This window comes from Rhopalosiphum padi, chromosome 3 (assembly GCF_020882245.1).
Source record: "Rhopalosiphum padi isolate XX-2018 chromosome 3, ASM2088224v1, whole genome shotgun sequence".
Taxonomy (NCBI): domain Eukaryota; kingdom Metazoa; phylum Arthropoda; class Insecta; order Hemiptera; family Aphididae; genus Rhopalosiphum; species Rhopalosiphum padi.
In genome coordinates, this window is record NC_083599.1 from 24,781,927 (window position 1) to 24,798,058 (window position 16,132).

General features: G+C 23.5%; 1 protein-coding gene across 1 annotated transcript; it reads left to right on the top strand.

Moving 5' to 3' along the window:
• Nucleotides 1-5,656: 5,656 nt before the first annotated feature.
• On the top strand, nt 5,657-14,624 carry LOC132927211 (MARVEL domain-containing protein 1-like). Its single transcript, XM_060991693.1, has 5 exons — nt 5,657-6,034; nt 9,876-10,024; nt 11,031-11,204; nt 11,314-11,412; nt 12,617-14,624. The coding sequence occupies exons 2-5, from the start codon at nt 9,893-9,895 to the stop codon at nt 12,743-12,745; spliced, it is 534 nt and encodes a 177-aa protein (XP_060847676.1). The 5' UTR covers nt 5,657-6,034; nt 9,876-9,892; the 3' UTR covers nt 12,746-14,624.
• The last annotated feature ends 1,508 nt before the right edge of the window (nt 14,625-16,132 follow it).

The window sequence follows — 16,132 nt, forward strand, 5'->3', positions numbered from 1 at the left end:
CTAATATATGTATTTTTGTTTACCTAGTTAGCTTGGTAATCTTAAGACTGACTATATTTTCAAGAAATTTGTTTTAAAAGTGTAATACATTTCAATATAAATTAAACTTATTGCAGTATTTCAAATTGTCTAATAAAATGTATAAAGAGGACTTCTTACCCACATCTATTATATCCATTTTACTAACTCATAACATACTATATTTTATGTTCAGAATAATCTTCTATATTACTACAACTTTTAATAATTATAATAATTATAATTATTAATTTCAAAAGTAAAAATTTTATCTAGGGCCCTAGATAAGCCTTAAAATTCTATAGTATAAAAAAAAAAAAATCACAATGTGTAATACAATTAAAGATTATGTTTTGAAAACTGGATCTGCTAATATATTTATAAAAATATCATTAAATACATTGTTTAATTTGTCAATATATTTATAAATAAGCATTGGGTATCGACTATTATTTAATATTCTAAGTTGTGAATTTGATTTAAATTTGACACATTTTATTCCAATGCACAATTATAACTAATAACTATTCATTATTAGAACACCACATTGCTTTGTTGTCTTAACTTCAAGTGGGTAATATAAAAATATTTGCAGCAATTTATAAAACACTGAACCAATCTTTAAGACAAATTACATTGTTAGATGTTACCTTTAAATGTGTGCTCTCAACATTTTTAAATTATTAAAAATCTTCTTATGTTATAGTTACCTTTTTATAGATTTGATAATTGGTCAATGGTCAATCATTGTAATATTAACATTTAAAACTAAAAAATTAAACCATTAATATTGAATGTACATTTGCTAAGTATTACCATTGAGTATAGATAGTATTATCTATACTCAATGGTATTACACTTACAGATTGAAGAACATAAACATAAAAACAAATGTGAGTATGGTGTCCTTTTAACTACACACATAATAAATTAAACATTGACACAAAGAAATATTTACCAATTTTATTTTGTAGTTAATCAAGTTTTATTAATTTTTTTTTTATTTAGCTATGTTATATTTTATAAGTATATATTAAAATACTAATGCTGAGTTACATAAAAATGTATTAGAATAATAGTTTTTTTTTATGAGTGTACGATAAGTTGTCAATAATATGCTATAATTTTCAAAAATGAAGGTGGTTTTAAATATTAAATTGGGTCTACTAACTAGTTTATATATTTTCAGAGGTCAAACTTAAAAAATTTGAAATACTTATTTTTATAATTTGGAAATACAAACGAAAAATGTAAGAAAAACAGAATTTTTCATGCAAATGGATTTTGTTTTTTTTTAGGTTACTCGAAAACGAGTAACTGCAAATACTTGAAATTTTCACTAAAATACTAAATGTTTATATTATCATCTTCATTATACGATAACATTTTAAAAATTATCTGCTGGGTAGTTATGCTTGAAAATTTAATACAAGATCCCACAAAAGATATTTTTATATTCCTATGAAAATATAAAAAATGCATAGGCACAGGTTTATATTTTTTTATTCTATGCCTTTAAAGTTAAAATGTTGACAAAATTCTTCAACATCGTAAAAAATTTCAAACTATTTTCTAGTTAAAAATGCATAAAAACTAATTAATAGTAAAAGTTAAATTTTTAGGATTCAGTTTTTTTAAGGGGAAGAAAGGACGCCAATATATTTTTGCATCTAGGACGCTAAAATTGTAAATACGCTTCTGTACATACTACAGAATACAGAACAAAACGAGCCTACCCGATTATTTTGTGCCGGACACGTCACTGTAATAAAGATGAGTCGTAAATCAGGTCCTTTAATACAAGTACATTTAGGGCTAAAGCTTAAGCCCAAAAGGCCTCAACTTTTAAGGACAAAAAGAGAGTAGAGTCTCTTCACACACAAGACACAACACCTCATTATATTGATACACTCAATTTTATCTATAATACAATTAAAAAAAAAAACTTAAAATTAAAATATTATATTATATATTTTAACTTTTAAGTCAATATACCAGCTTATACCGATGAACTGTGTAAAAAGGTTCGTGGTATATAAATAAAGCTATAAATAAGTAATATATTACCTAAAATTATATGCATACCTATTTCATATTTTAAATATCTATAAAATATAAATAGCATAATACTAACTAAAATGTTTTAGATTTCATGTTAAAATCGACAAATTGTCAGTTTGCCTGTAAGTAGTAAAAAAAATTAAACTGCAGTATTAGTATTATACATAGAAAATAACTAATCATAAAAATTTGAACTTCAAAACACTTTAAAAAAATATGTATTAGGAATTTCGTAAAACAATATATTTATTAACAGTGCTAATAAATAAGTGTTAATTTAACACTCCTCTTAATATAATCTAAAATTATGACAAATAATAAAATATAATAAATATAAATAATAGGTACCTACTTAATATTGATTGAAAAACTTATATTTTTAAAAGCAAACATTAATCACAGTTTTCAATACATTTTTCTCTTTTAGAAAACATTAAGTTTTTAAATATAGGTAAGAACTAAGAAGTATCTACTCTATATTTTCTGAATCACTGTTCTTTTTGTTCGCCTACTACCTAGGACATTTTCTGTGAATGAAAATAACCTCGTCTTCACTGCGGTTATTAATTATGATAAACATATAATTTTTGTATCGTACTATCGCGTAAATAAACAATGATGAATTATTCTGGGATAGTATTTTAGACAACTAATATTTTTAGTTTTATAATTTTAATACTTTGAAAATATTAAATATTCACGGTTATTATTTATTAAATTATAACAAAATAAAAAATCGATTTTTTTAAAAAAGGATTTTGAGTAAAAATTCCCGTTTTTAAAAAATGTTTTGTTTGTTTTTCCTGATTATTTTGAAAAGTACCTATAAAGAATTTTGACCTCTCTAAAGTATAAATTAAATCAAATTTTCTATTCGAAATCACCTTCTAAGTTGAAAACCAAAGCATTTTTCTATTATGTATATCCTGTATAGGCTTATAAAAAAAAACTACCTACACCATTAATACGTAATACCTATATTGGTCATATTTATAGCTTCGTTTAGTAGGTACCTATCTAAAAACCAGAATAATGAAAAGACGTTTTTCTTATACCTAGAGCTGTATAAGCTCTAAGTTCTATTTCTATGTAATCAATCAAGAACCTCTGCAATTCAACTCATGAACGAATATACGTCGATATAGCAACTAACAGCCGTCATCGTATTATCGATTAGTTCATCGACGAATTAAATATAGTTTAAACTGTTTAAAGATTTAATTCAGATTTAATCCACCTTTTGCTACACCTTGTTCAAAATATAAAATGTTTACTAATCAAACGTCAATTAAGTCGTATGCTGCTTGCCGATAATGTGCTTAAATCAAATATATACCTGATTTTTTTTTTTTATTATTCCTGTACTAAGCTATAAACTTGTAGGTATTTATAATTTAAATATTTGATGTACAGTTTTTATTTGAATACTTTGTTATTCTATTTAAATATTAATTTAACGATAATGCTGTTTTTCACATATTAACTGTACTTTTACTGGGGCGTTATATTTATTAATAATTGATTTGATTTAATAAATATTATCTATTATTACCTATCATTAATATTATAAAAATTAACAGAATACATTATAAATTGTTGCATGTATCTATTATCTATACTAGATAATATACTATAGATGTATAAATGGAATTTAACATAAAAAATATAATATACATTACTTATATATATGTAGTTTAACTAGTTTAAGCCATAATATGACGCATAAATATCATAATATTAATTATTATGATATATATTTTACTATTTTAGCATGCAAGTCACTAACATTGGCAGGGCCCAAGAAGCAAATTTTACTGAGGCAATACCTATATTAGTATATTATATTTTGTTATTTAATGTGAGGGTGCTCCTACAGTTGTATAAAATAATTAATCTTTTTAAGTACCTACCTATACTGCCTATATTAGCTCCAGTCTTATAAAAAATACTTTTAAAAAAGTGTTAAAATACTAATACTAGTATTTGCATTTATATATTTTATAAAGTATTTGAATACAAATATAAGTATTTTTTTTAATTTTTACAAATGTACATACCTAAACCGTACCTAATACCGTAAATTTAAAAATGTTTACAATCAATTCTTTGAAGATTTTTAGGGATAATAACATGTTGGCCCAAAACATGTTCTTTTATAAAGTAAATTTTTTTTCGAAATTTTTATCTGATCTTTTTTTAATATTTAAAATTTTACTGAAATTGATAAAACTGATTTCTTTATAATACTTAATTACAAGTATTTAAATGTTGTTAAAAATACTTCTAAAATGTAGTCAGAATACTTAAAATTTACTTCAAAATGTATTTAAATACTTGTATTCCAATACTTTACAAAACTGATTTAGCTCTGATAAATCAATAAATCATTTTGAGAAGTTGAAAGTGTGCACATTATCGACAGCTAAAACCAGACGCTACCTAGAAAACCTATTATATTTATATTATATTATCTATAGGTATATACAGAATATTATAATAATATTAGTATATAAATACATAGGTAATAGATATATAATATATTAGTATATTACTCGTTATTTTTCAATTTTTCATGGGTACCTATGTACAGTACTATTATGTAGTAACTAGTAGGTAGGTATAGGTATCTAGATTCTCTAGACTCTAATATTATATATTTATATTTTATATGCTACCACTCGCGTACTTTAGTGAATAGTAACTATTAACTAGTAACTACACATAATTACACGACAGTACGACACTACTCTGCATAATGGTTACTGGTTTCTTTTTCGGGAGTTATGTAAAAATGTTGCAAGTAACTAGTTATGCCGCTGTGCATATAGATAGGTACATATAGTTCGTAGGTGTATTATTATTTAATATTTATACCTATATGGCTATATTGATGATATTCAAATTTATAGAATATTTAATATTTATATTATTTTAACCCAAAACAAAGCAAAGTCCATAATTAAGCAATGACCCATCCGCCAATCACTATTACCACTATTACATTATGTAGTCCCTACAACACAGTATATAATCTAAAACTACTGATAATTTAGAACTTTCATTATAGGTCATAGCCTCATAGGCTATCAATAACAGTTTAATATAAAAAATACTATGATAATTAACTAGGTATTCATTCATCCATAAAAATTTTAATTTTTAAGCCCAACATACATTTCTAGGGCTAAGCAATTGTACGTTTATAGACGAACGTCGTTCACCACGTCGCTGCTGAGCGTGTTTTCTGCAACTTATACTATGACTGTAAATTAGAGCTAACAACACAAGTTGACATGAGGTTTGTTGGTTCTGGTGATCACAAATTTTGTTGTGTTGCGCGTGGGTCGGACTGTTGGAGAGAGAGAGAGAAAAAACGAATAGTGTGGCAGTGTGCTGCTGGCGTCCTTAAATATTACCATTGAGTATATATAGTATATGTACTCAATGATATTACGTTTACCGTTTACGGGTGTTGCGTCCATTTATTAATTAGCGTGGAGACGCAGAGACGGGGTGGGGAAGATTTGAAACACTCCCACCATAATTGCGGGAGCGTTGGCCCGCGAACGGAAGTCGAACACCACTTGCACTCGCCCGACCAACTGTCCGAGTTCGACGGATACTCAGCGGTTTGTCGAGCGTTATCGGGAATCCTCGCCAGTTGCCACAGTGATACTAGTGTAGTACCTTAAAATTTTTAATTATATAATATCATATATCATATTATTATTATTATCACCGTTTTTGACGTAAAACCGCATTGGCGTGTGCGTGTGTATGTAGTTAATACATTTAACAATAAATTACTAATTGCCAATTTATTGGTAATATTATCAATCCCGACCAACACGGGTCCTGTAGAATTTTGATTTTCGACACTACTGTTTATCTCCTCTCAGTCCTCTCCACCGCGTTCGATTCGGTCGTAAATATTGTGGTTTTCGTCCTGCACCGCGTAAGTACTATCTTATACTGTGTGCGTGTATATATATATATATGTGTGTGTGTGTGTGTTTGTGTGAGTGTACGTCGAGTATTACTTATTATAAATGTATCTGTTATGCCTTGTCCTTCTGCTAATTACCAAATTTGGTCATATTGCGACACATCGCCCATTATGATTCATTTGATAGGGTAATGTATGTTAATATTAAAGCCGTAGGTGCTCGTTACTCGCAACAGGTATTTCTCTTGTAAACAGTATAGAAGGTAAAAAAATTCGTCGTCTAGTGATAAAATATAATATTTAATTATCAATTTATTTTAATGCTATACTTGACATATATTTTACCAAGCCGAAAGTTATGTTGCATTGTTTGGTATTTTTAAATTCTGGGCAAGGACAATGATTTTTAAGTATGAATACATAAGTAAAATGTGTGATAATACTATATACTTTCACATTGTATATTATACAGTATAGATAAACTATTATTTTGTTGATAAACAATAAGTAAGGTTCGATGTTTTCATGTGAATAATAATATAAATAGACAGATACTCTTATCTTAATATTATATATAATAGTCCGTATGGTACACCTAAAATAGTAAAATGTGACAAAACTACAGTAGGTACCTATTTCTTAAAACATATTTATAAATTAAAAATGTACTCACTATTTCAAATAGAAAATTATTTCCTGATTATAACAAAGTAGGTACAGAAGATTTTAATAGAATCGTTATTTTTATGATGACTTCTAAAATCTAATTATCATGAAAAATCTCAATTTTTAAAATACATTGATATAATACCACGTACAAATTAAACACAGAAGACGTGTGTGAAGAGGAAAAATATATTTTGATGAGATTGTATAAATCTGTATACAAGTGTTGTAAAATAACAGTTTTTCAAATGTACCTAATTGTTTAATCTTTTAAGTACCTATTAATTGACAAGAAATGACAATATATAAAATATAATATTTTTTTTGGAGTATTTTTATTTCTAATCATGATTTTACTTCAATAATTATTTCATTAACAATTACATTCAATTTTAAATAAAAATATTGCCCCCATTATCCAAAAAGTGGCTAAGTAAAATTTTTATTTTTAAATTTGCTTAGCTTCATATTTTTAAAATTTTTCATTTTTTGCATGAGCATGACTACATACCACTTAGTCTCTATTATGCAAATAATGTTTAAGTAAAAATCTCAAAAGTTTGCAAATAATTATGGTATTTAAAATGTCTAAAATTAAATTTAATATTTTAACCAGATAAATAAATTTTATTCAAGGTTTATCACAAGTTGTTTTTACTAGAATAAACAAAAAAGTTTACAGTCATATAAAAATTATTTATCTTCAAGTGTCTGGAGTTTATATATTGACAATATTCACTACTAACATATCCATTTTCTTATTTTGTTGTAATTCAAAAACAAATAACACTTAAAATATTCACAAAATGTTTATATTAATATTTTCTATACGATTCAAAATATAGTACTATAATATTACTTTTTGAACTATATATTATAATAGACATTCAATATTTGATATTTTTTGTTTTTTTCTATAATGTTAATAAAATTAACAAAATATATATTTAATAATCAAAGAGCTTTAAAATTTAATACCAAGTTCCTCATTAGTTATTATTATAGTCATATAAAAATATTAAAAATACATTGTTACTATATTTTTTTTTATGAATATTTGTACTTTGTAGTTCTAATTTGGATAAAATTTGCCAAATTCACTAAAATGTGCAAATTATTTTGTAGTTAAAAATCTATGAAATATACAATTTTTATGTAATTTATACATCTAAGTTATTTTTTGTTTTGTGATAACACATTTTTAATTTAGACAATTTAGTGAACCCTTTTGCCACTATCAATTTTTGTTACTCCTAAGTCCTAATACAACTCGTTGATTGATTAATTTCAAAATGTATTATAACATAAAATACATTTATTATGATAAATCTTATTTATAAATATAAATATTTAAATTAATATATTGTGTATTAACAATTACTTTAAAACAATTATATAAAGTAGTTAATAATTTAGGTATTGTCTATTATATGAAATTTATATTCATATAATGTATTTTTGTTATAAAATGTTTATAAAAAAATTGATTTATTTTAAATAGTATGTGTTGCAATATACATACATGTTTGATATGTTTGTATTTTTAAATAATTAAAATTAGTCTATTTAGTTAAGATGGAATTTAATGTATGTTATCAGTTATGTATTTTATATTATCAAAAATAATGGTATTAGACTAATAATATTTAATATCAAAGTTCACATCACTTATATATTTCAATCCGTGATCTTTTCAATAGTCAATAAAAGATAAGATACACGCCATATAGATTGTACACTTATTATGTATAATAAAATTATATTATTATATTATTATATTAAGATTGGGATTATTTGTACTTTTATATTTGATGGCCCGCTCGGAGATGATTGTTTACCAAAGTGACACACCGAATAAAAAAGGTTGGGCATCACTGATCTATATCAAATGTATAGGATAGGATTATTCCACTACTTGTTGCATTAATTAGATGAAAAATTTTGTAATTGCTTATAATTTAATTTTTATAGATTTTTATATCGTACTATTTAATTGTACAACTTAAATATAATATACATGTTATATTTAGATTAAAAAAGGTATGCAAGTAGGTAATGATCCATCATACATTATATGTCAAATGAGTGTGCTCAATTTGAATTCAATCATATATCATTGTAACAAAAAATGATTTTGAGCAGGGAAAATAATCTCAGCCTATATCACTTAGTATATTTCATATTATGTTTTTTATATTGCAATAAAGTAATTTATTTGATTATTATGGTAGATTTAAAATAGTGTGAATGGGTTCATAGATAATATCTTAATTAATTAACATATTTTGAAAACATCATTGTGTATAGCTCAGTGTATAATAAAGTTAATAAAATCATAAAAGTTTTAAGTTCCCCAAATGTTTTTTAAATAATAAAGAAAAATGATTAACATCTGTTTTCATTATTGAAATATATAATTTAGTCTACATTTGAATTTCAAATGTATATACAGTTATTGTTAACATTTTGTCCATGTATTTTTAATAATTTTATACACTTATAAGAATAACTTATCTGGGATTTTTAATTCAATTTTCAAGTTTGGTTTTATCTCAGCAAATAACTTATTATCAACTTTTATAGAAAAAGAAGCTAAAAAATAAAACCAAATTTGTTATACTTATAAATAGCTCAAAAAGAGTTTTGAACATTTTTTCATATAATGAAAGTGATAGTATAAACATTTGGTAAAAGTTTTAAGTATCTAATATCTATGGTTATTCGTTTTTGAATTATAACAGAAAACAAAAATTAATAATTTTTAGTGAGGTCTGATTATCCTCTTTGAGAATTAATAAAATTATGATAAGTAGACATTGTCAAGAATAACAACTAATACAATGATTTTTTTTGTATAAAAATTGTATTAATTTTATATATATTACCATGAAATTAAACTATTATTTCAAATGACTTAACTATCATAAAACAAAGAAATGTGCACTTTTTATTTACCGATACCAACTAAAACATTTATTACCCCTCTTTTAAAATTTGGGTGCCCTTGCATGTATACATTCATAGATAGTATTATATAAAATTGGCTATGATATAGTTAAGAAAATTTACATAACTCATAGGTAATTTTAAAATAGGCATTTACTTTGAATTACAAAGAATTTATTTTTAGCTTGATTATTTTATACAAAAATAATTTTAAAATTAAATTTTATTTTATTTATAGTGTTCAAATAATTTAAAATGGCTGATCCAGGATTTCCTAGTCAACATACAACTACTACTACTGTTACTAATACTGAAATTATCTCAAACTTGAGATATGACAATACATACTTATACACATTAGAAGGAAAATTAAAAATTGCCCAAATTGTAAGTATTTTAAAATAAATGCAGATATTTAAAAACTAAGTATACATTTTAAAATTATAGTTAGCTATAATATAATATATAATTTGTATAAATAAAATTATTATAACTCAGTACCTAATTAATAATAATAATAATAATTTATGTGGCTTATCATTGGTTTTGTAATTTTGATTTCTTAAAATAAATGTATTTATTATTAACATAAATTTATATGGTTACAAAAGAATAAAAAGAAAAATGTCTAAGGTTAATTTATAAATTTATAAAAATGTATTAAAATTAACTTATAAACATAAAGGTTGTTACATTAATAATTATTTTATGGTTAAAAATGTTGTTTTGAGTAAATAATAATGATAAATATTCCACAAAAGATTGTTTTCGTGTTATTTAAAAAAATCTTCAAATATTAAGTTATTTGAGTTATTTTTTGCAACTGATTTTTAAGCAAAGGAGATACGCTATTACATTAAATTTTTGTTTTGCAACACACTTTAATCACTCATCATACTGGGTATAAGCCACAGTTTGTATATGAATGTAAAGTATTACTCATAATTATAAATCAAAGTTTCCATTTATTATTGTGGATAGCCCTTGCTTTTACTTCTCTCGTAATTTTAGATAAAAATGTTTTGTGTATTTCTTTTTTTAATAATGAAAAATTGCCTTTAAAATTTCATTATGCAATCAGCATTTTAAGCTAAAAACCTACAGGTTGTATACCCATGATTCATAATCAATTAAAAGTGAAACAAGGTCCCATTAGGTATCTTAAGACAGTTTATTAGTGAATTGTTAAGATACCTAGTATATGTAATATCATAAGACTTCTAAATTTTAAATGCTTTTGTTATCACTGATAATCTTAAGTTAAATATCCAATTTAAATTTAAATATCTCATATTATAAGAAACCAAGATTAAAATTATTATAAATAATACCAACAACACTTACCTTTTGATGACATTAAATTATTAATTAATACAACTATATTTATCTTTAGGTGTTTGTCTTATTAAGTCTTATAGCAGTTTCATTCTCTACATACAGTATGTGGTATCAAAATAGCGCTGTCACATCAATATCAATGTTTGGATTTTGGTTTTCTTTATTTATGTTGGTGTTCTATATATTTCACGTGGTTGAATGTTTTTATAAAATACCATGGCTTAAAATTGTAAGTATTGTTGAACTGAAAATGCAACTATATTATTATATATCATAATAAGATTCTAAAAATTTTTTACCATGTTATTATTTTTAATATGTAAATAATTTAATTTTAGGAGATGATTTTTGACGTTTGTTGGCCAATACTTTACCTTTTATCAGCGTCATCTGCAGCAGCTTATACTGGGTTACATTTTAGCTACATGATAAGTTTGGTATGTAATTATAAGTTAACTTTAAAATTATTAATCACAATTTTTGTTGTATGACCCAAGATTTTATATTTTATTTTAGTTTACCTGATGAGTTTATGACATAATCTGCTATTTTTAAAATTGTTTCAATAGTTATGGAATTTTATGGATATTTTTTAATTGGAATCAAAAAATATTTCATACATCTGTTGTGAAAAAAAAATTTATTAATTGTTTGATATTATAACATAAAATAAATTATTTAAATTATCTTTTATAAAGTATTACAGTTATTAAATCAGTTACTACTATACACATTGAACTTAACATGTTTAATTTGTATTTGTCAATACTAAGTATTGTGAAGTTCTTTTTTATGAAAGGTATAATATTATACTTTCAATAATTGTTTAAAAATTCAGATAATAATTGAAGATAGGTATTTCTATTTCAACTTAAATTATTTTATTATTTTGATCATAAAACTATATATTTAAGTTATTTTTTATAAATTAAAATTTTTATGTTTATATTTTAATACATTCATTTAGGTTAGATTAATCTTTAGAAAATATTTTCTCTCCTGATAAACCTGATTCACCCCCTATCCCAACAAAGCAAAAATTAAAAAATTAATTACACAAAAGTAAAAAATAAATTATTTAGGTAATTATTATATTAATGTATTCTTAACATCTAAAACTATAAATATTGTAAAAAACAAATTGATTAATTGTTCCTATTTTTTTTGTTATAAAACTTGTATTTTTTAAATGATAAAGAACATTTTCTTCATCAAAATTATTACATGGCTTTTAAGTATTTTATCCTAACATACTTTAAAACTAAAAACTTTTTTCCTATTAAATTTAACATTTTTAATTCAATAATTACATTTGAATTAATGATAAAAAATATGTGTCTTGATTTTAATGAAATTCATAATAGATTAGTCATGTCCTAGGTATATTTACCAATTAAAATACGCAATTCACATAATAATTTTTATAGGGTACATTCATCTTAAGAACATAATTTATAAAATTAATAAATATAAATTATATTTCTATATTTTTTTAACATATTTATCAATCTAGCTTTCTTCTTTATGTATTACTTTTTAAATTTTTATCTATAAATAATAATTATAAACTATTTAAGAAATATTTTATTAATATATGAAAATTAAAAAATAATACTAACATATATTTTTGAATTTATATAGTTATTTGGATTTGCTGCAATGTTTGCGTATGGATATGATGCTTTATTGAAGTATCAAGCAATACAACGCGGAGAAATTGCACAAGGAAATATATCAAAACAAACAACCACATCAACTGCATCATACTGATACAATTTAATAGTTTTCTTTTTACTAATTTATACATTTCATCACTATTTACCATATTTATTTTACTAACATTAATATATAATAATAATTTTTAATCAAACATCACAATCATTTTTGTTTTAAATTAATTTAATATATTTTAATATTTATACTAACATATATTTTTTTAATGACATTTTATAGCTATTTTTTAATATTATTCCTATACCACTGTAAAATATCATATCATTTTTAAAGAGTAATAGAGCTGATTATTTGGTATTTAGTATCTTTATTATTGATTTAATAAATAATTTAATTGATTATTATACATTAACAGTAAACAGGTATAAATAACTACTTAAATAATTATGTATAAAATCTTTAAAAGTTTAAAGAATATAAAATTACATTAAAACTTAACAAGTTTATCTAACGTATCTGTCTTACTTAATATATATACATTTTATGATGGTTAGTATAATAAGCACTTACAAAATGAATATGTTTTTATTTAAACATATTAATTATTTTAAGATCAAATTAGATTAAATAGAAACATTATATATAATTTTAATAAAAAAAAAATTTTTTTATCAAAATAATCATTGAATTCAATATAATATTTTTCTAATAAAAAAAAGAAATCAAAATTAATAATGTATAATAGCAAAATAAAATATATCTATTAATTTGATTATTTTATACCAAATTATCAGCTTAATTGATCTTTTGTTATTTCTTGACCTAAGACATTTTATTATTATTATATTTTGTTAAAAATTGTTTGTTTATTTTATTTTGTTTTTTATTAGATCTTAATGTATAAATGATTTAAACTATTACCAAAACAAAAACAATATTAAAATCTTTGTTACTTATTCAAAAAACGATATTAAGTTTTACAATAAATATTTGTTTGATAATATATTTTTTTATATTTAATTAATAGTTATGGTCGTTATGGATTATAAATTATTATATTATTTTTATCAAAACGAAAAAAAATTTTTACATTGGTCAATTTGATTTATTGTTTTTTATTACAATTTCATATAATTTTTTCTTTATTTTATCTGTAATCAATAATGTGCGTTTTTTTGCATATAAACCAACTATTACCAAAGAATGTCTTAAAAAATAATTCTTTCCTAGTCATATTAAAATCTACATGCCTTAATGTTGTTAATTTATTTATTTTAACAGTTTAAACAATGCGTGTATTGTTTATAATTATGTTTGTATTGTAAAATTATATGAGCTTATAATATTATTACTTCAAACTTATTATTGATAAATGTTAAAGATCTACATTCTATAGAATGGTTAAAATTATTCAAGTAATGTAATATGTGATATAAATTCTAAATGTTCAAATCTGGTCATATTTTTTTATTATTATTATTGTTGTAATAAAAATATACATTTAAAGAATTTCAAAGTTTATTTATAGAAAGTTACTGATAAATATTTTGTTTAAAATGTCATTGAACTAAGGTATCTATATTTTTTAAATTTCTAAACTGTTAAACTAGTTACACATGGATTTATTTTGATAAATGTACTTATGTATTGGTATATAAATCTGTCAATTTTATGATTTTTAAGTGCACTTATTAATCAAAATCAGCAAGACATCCGTCCAATAATATATGATATAAATTTTTTTTTTATTATATTCGTATACATATGAGTTAAAATATGTTATTTTCTGTTATTGCCTTTTTTAACTTTGTAACAGTATATGCAATTTAAACAATTATATTTAATTATTTATAATTCAATGTTATATGCTTAATATTTTGTATAGAAACGTTTATCACTGTTATGACTAATAATCAACTTAGCAAAAATAATAAATGAGAAATAAAGCACGACGTTTTATGTCGATCGACGTGTATTTGTGTCAGATAATGTTTTTACGAAGTATAACTTTTTATGTTATTTCTGCTATAATTTATTTGGGCTACCAAATAATATTTTTTAAGTACCATATTAGTAATCTGAACATTTTTTATGGGCCATCAAAATTCTAAGTACATATAATAACACATATAATGTTGTCATAGTGATAGTATATGTTATTTATTCTTTGTCTGCGGGCCGGATAAAATTTGTCCATGGTTTTCCACAGAACCAAATTATTATGACTAATAAATAATAATAATTTTTACAAGTTATGTACAGTTTGGTAAATGACGATGAGAATTCTATATATATGTAAGAAATTATGGATAAATATATCGGCTTAATTGGGTTACAATAACCCTAAATCAATATAATAATAGTATTAATAATGTTATCTTAAGCAGAACCGGTTTGTTACTGCTTCTAGTCTACTGAGTTTACACAAGTTACTAAGAATGTATAAATACAAGTTCTGTATGCTATACAATTAGAATTGGTTCCAACTTAAAAGCTTAAATATCCCAACTTTTTTTTAAATATTTTAATCAATAATTTATAGGGTACAATGGGTATATTGTATGAAGGTGAAGTACATTAAACAAGAGGCTTATTCTCTTAAAAGTTGCCCTTGGCGTAAATTTTTATTATCTAAGTAAATTAATGTGGGAAGTTGTTGTATTTTTTCGTCTGCTTCCTTATTCCTCACTGATAGTAACATGAGTTCCGGAGAAAATATGGACTTGGACTAGAATGGCAAGTGTTTACCGTTTTGCCATGCGTCGCAAACAGGGCGTGGAACGAATCGTTTTGCTCAGCATTACAGAACCAGCAGGCAGTGGATCAAAGTTTACCAAACTGTTGAGGTAGGTTGTTGAACAACCGTGACTACTGACCAGTAAATGTTTGCATGTCAATGGGTGAAATTTTAGTGTTGTATAATGTTGTAACTTATAAGGTCGACATTTAATTATTATTAAAAAGTTATAAATAAAATCTACAAAAAACATGATGCTATGAAATTTATGTATGTAAGTTGTAAAATTTAATAGTATTTAAGAGTTTGACTCTGATTGTGTCGTTCTGATGGTAACTTGCAGTTTTCTTAGAAGTCCAAGAATTCTTGGAGAGACGAGTTTGGTGACTAATAGCTAGAAAAAACCCTGATGCTCTGTGTAGATATTAAACAAAAACCTTGTTCTCTGGGGACTATCTCCTTCAATTGAATGTTTGTCATGATAGTTGCTTTATTGTTTAGGTCTTTTGATGTACTCGGTTGCACTGTTCTAGCTATGTCTTAGCATTGCTGATTGCATTGTATGTCTAGATTCAAAGTTCATATAAACAATATTTTCGGATGGACTTCTTTAACACTTGGTCTATGAATTTTATTATATTAATATATTTTATATCAATAAGCTATGTAATACTAATAATGATTAATCATTGTTTTACTATATCAGCAAGTCTGCAAAATCATTTCATATTCACGTCTCGACCACA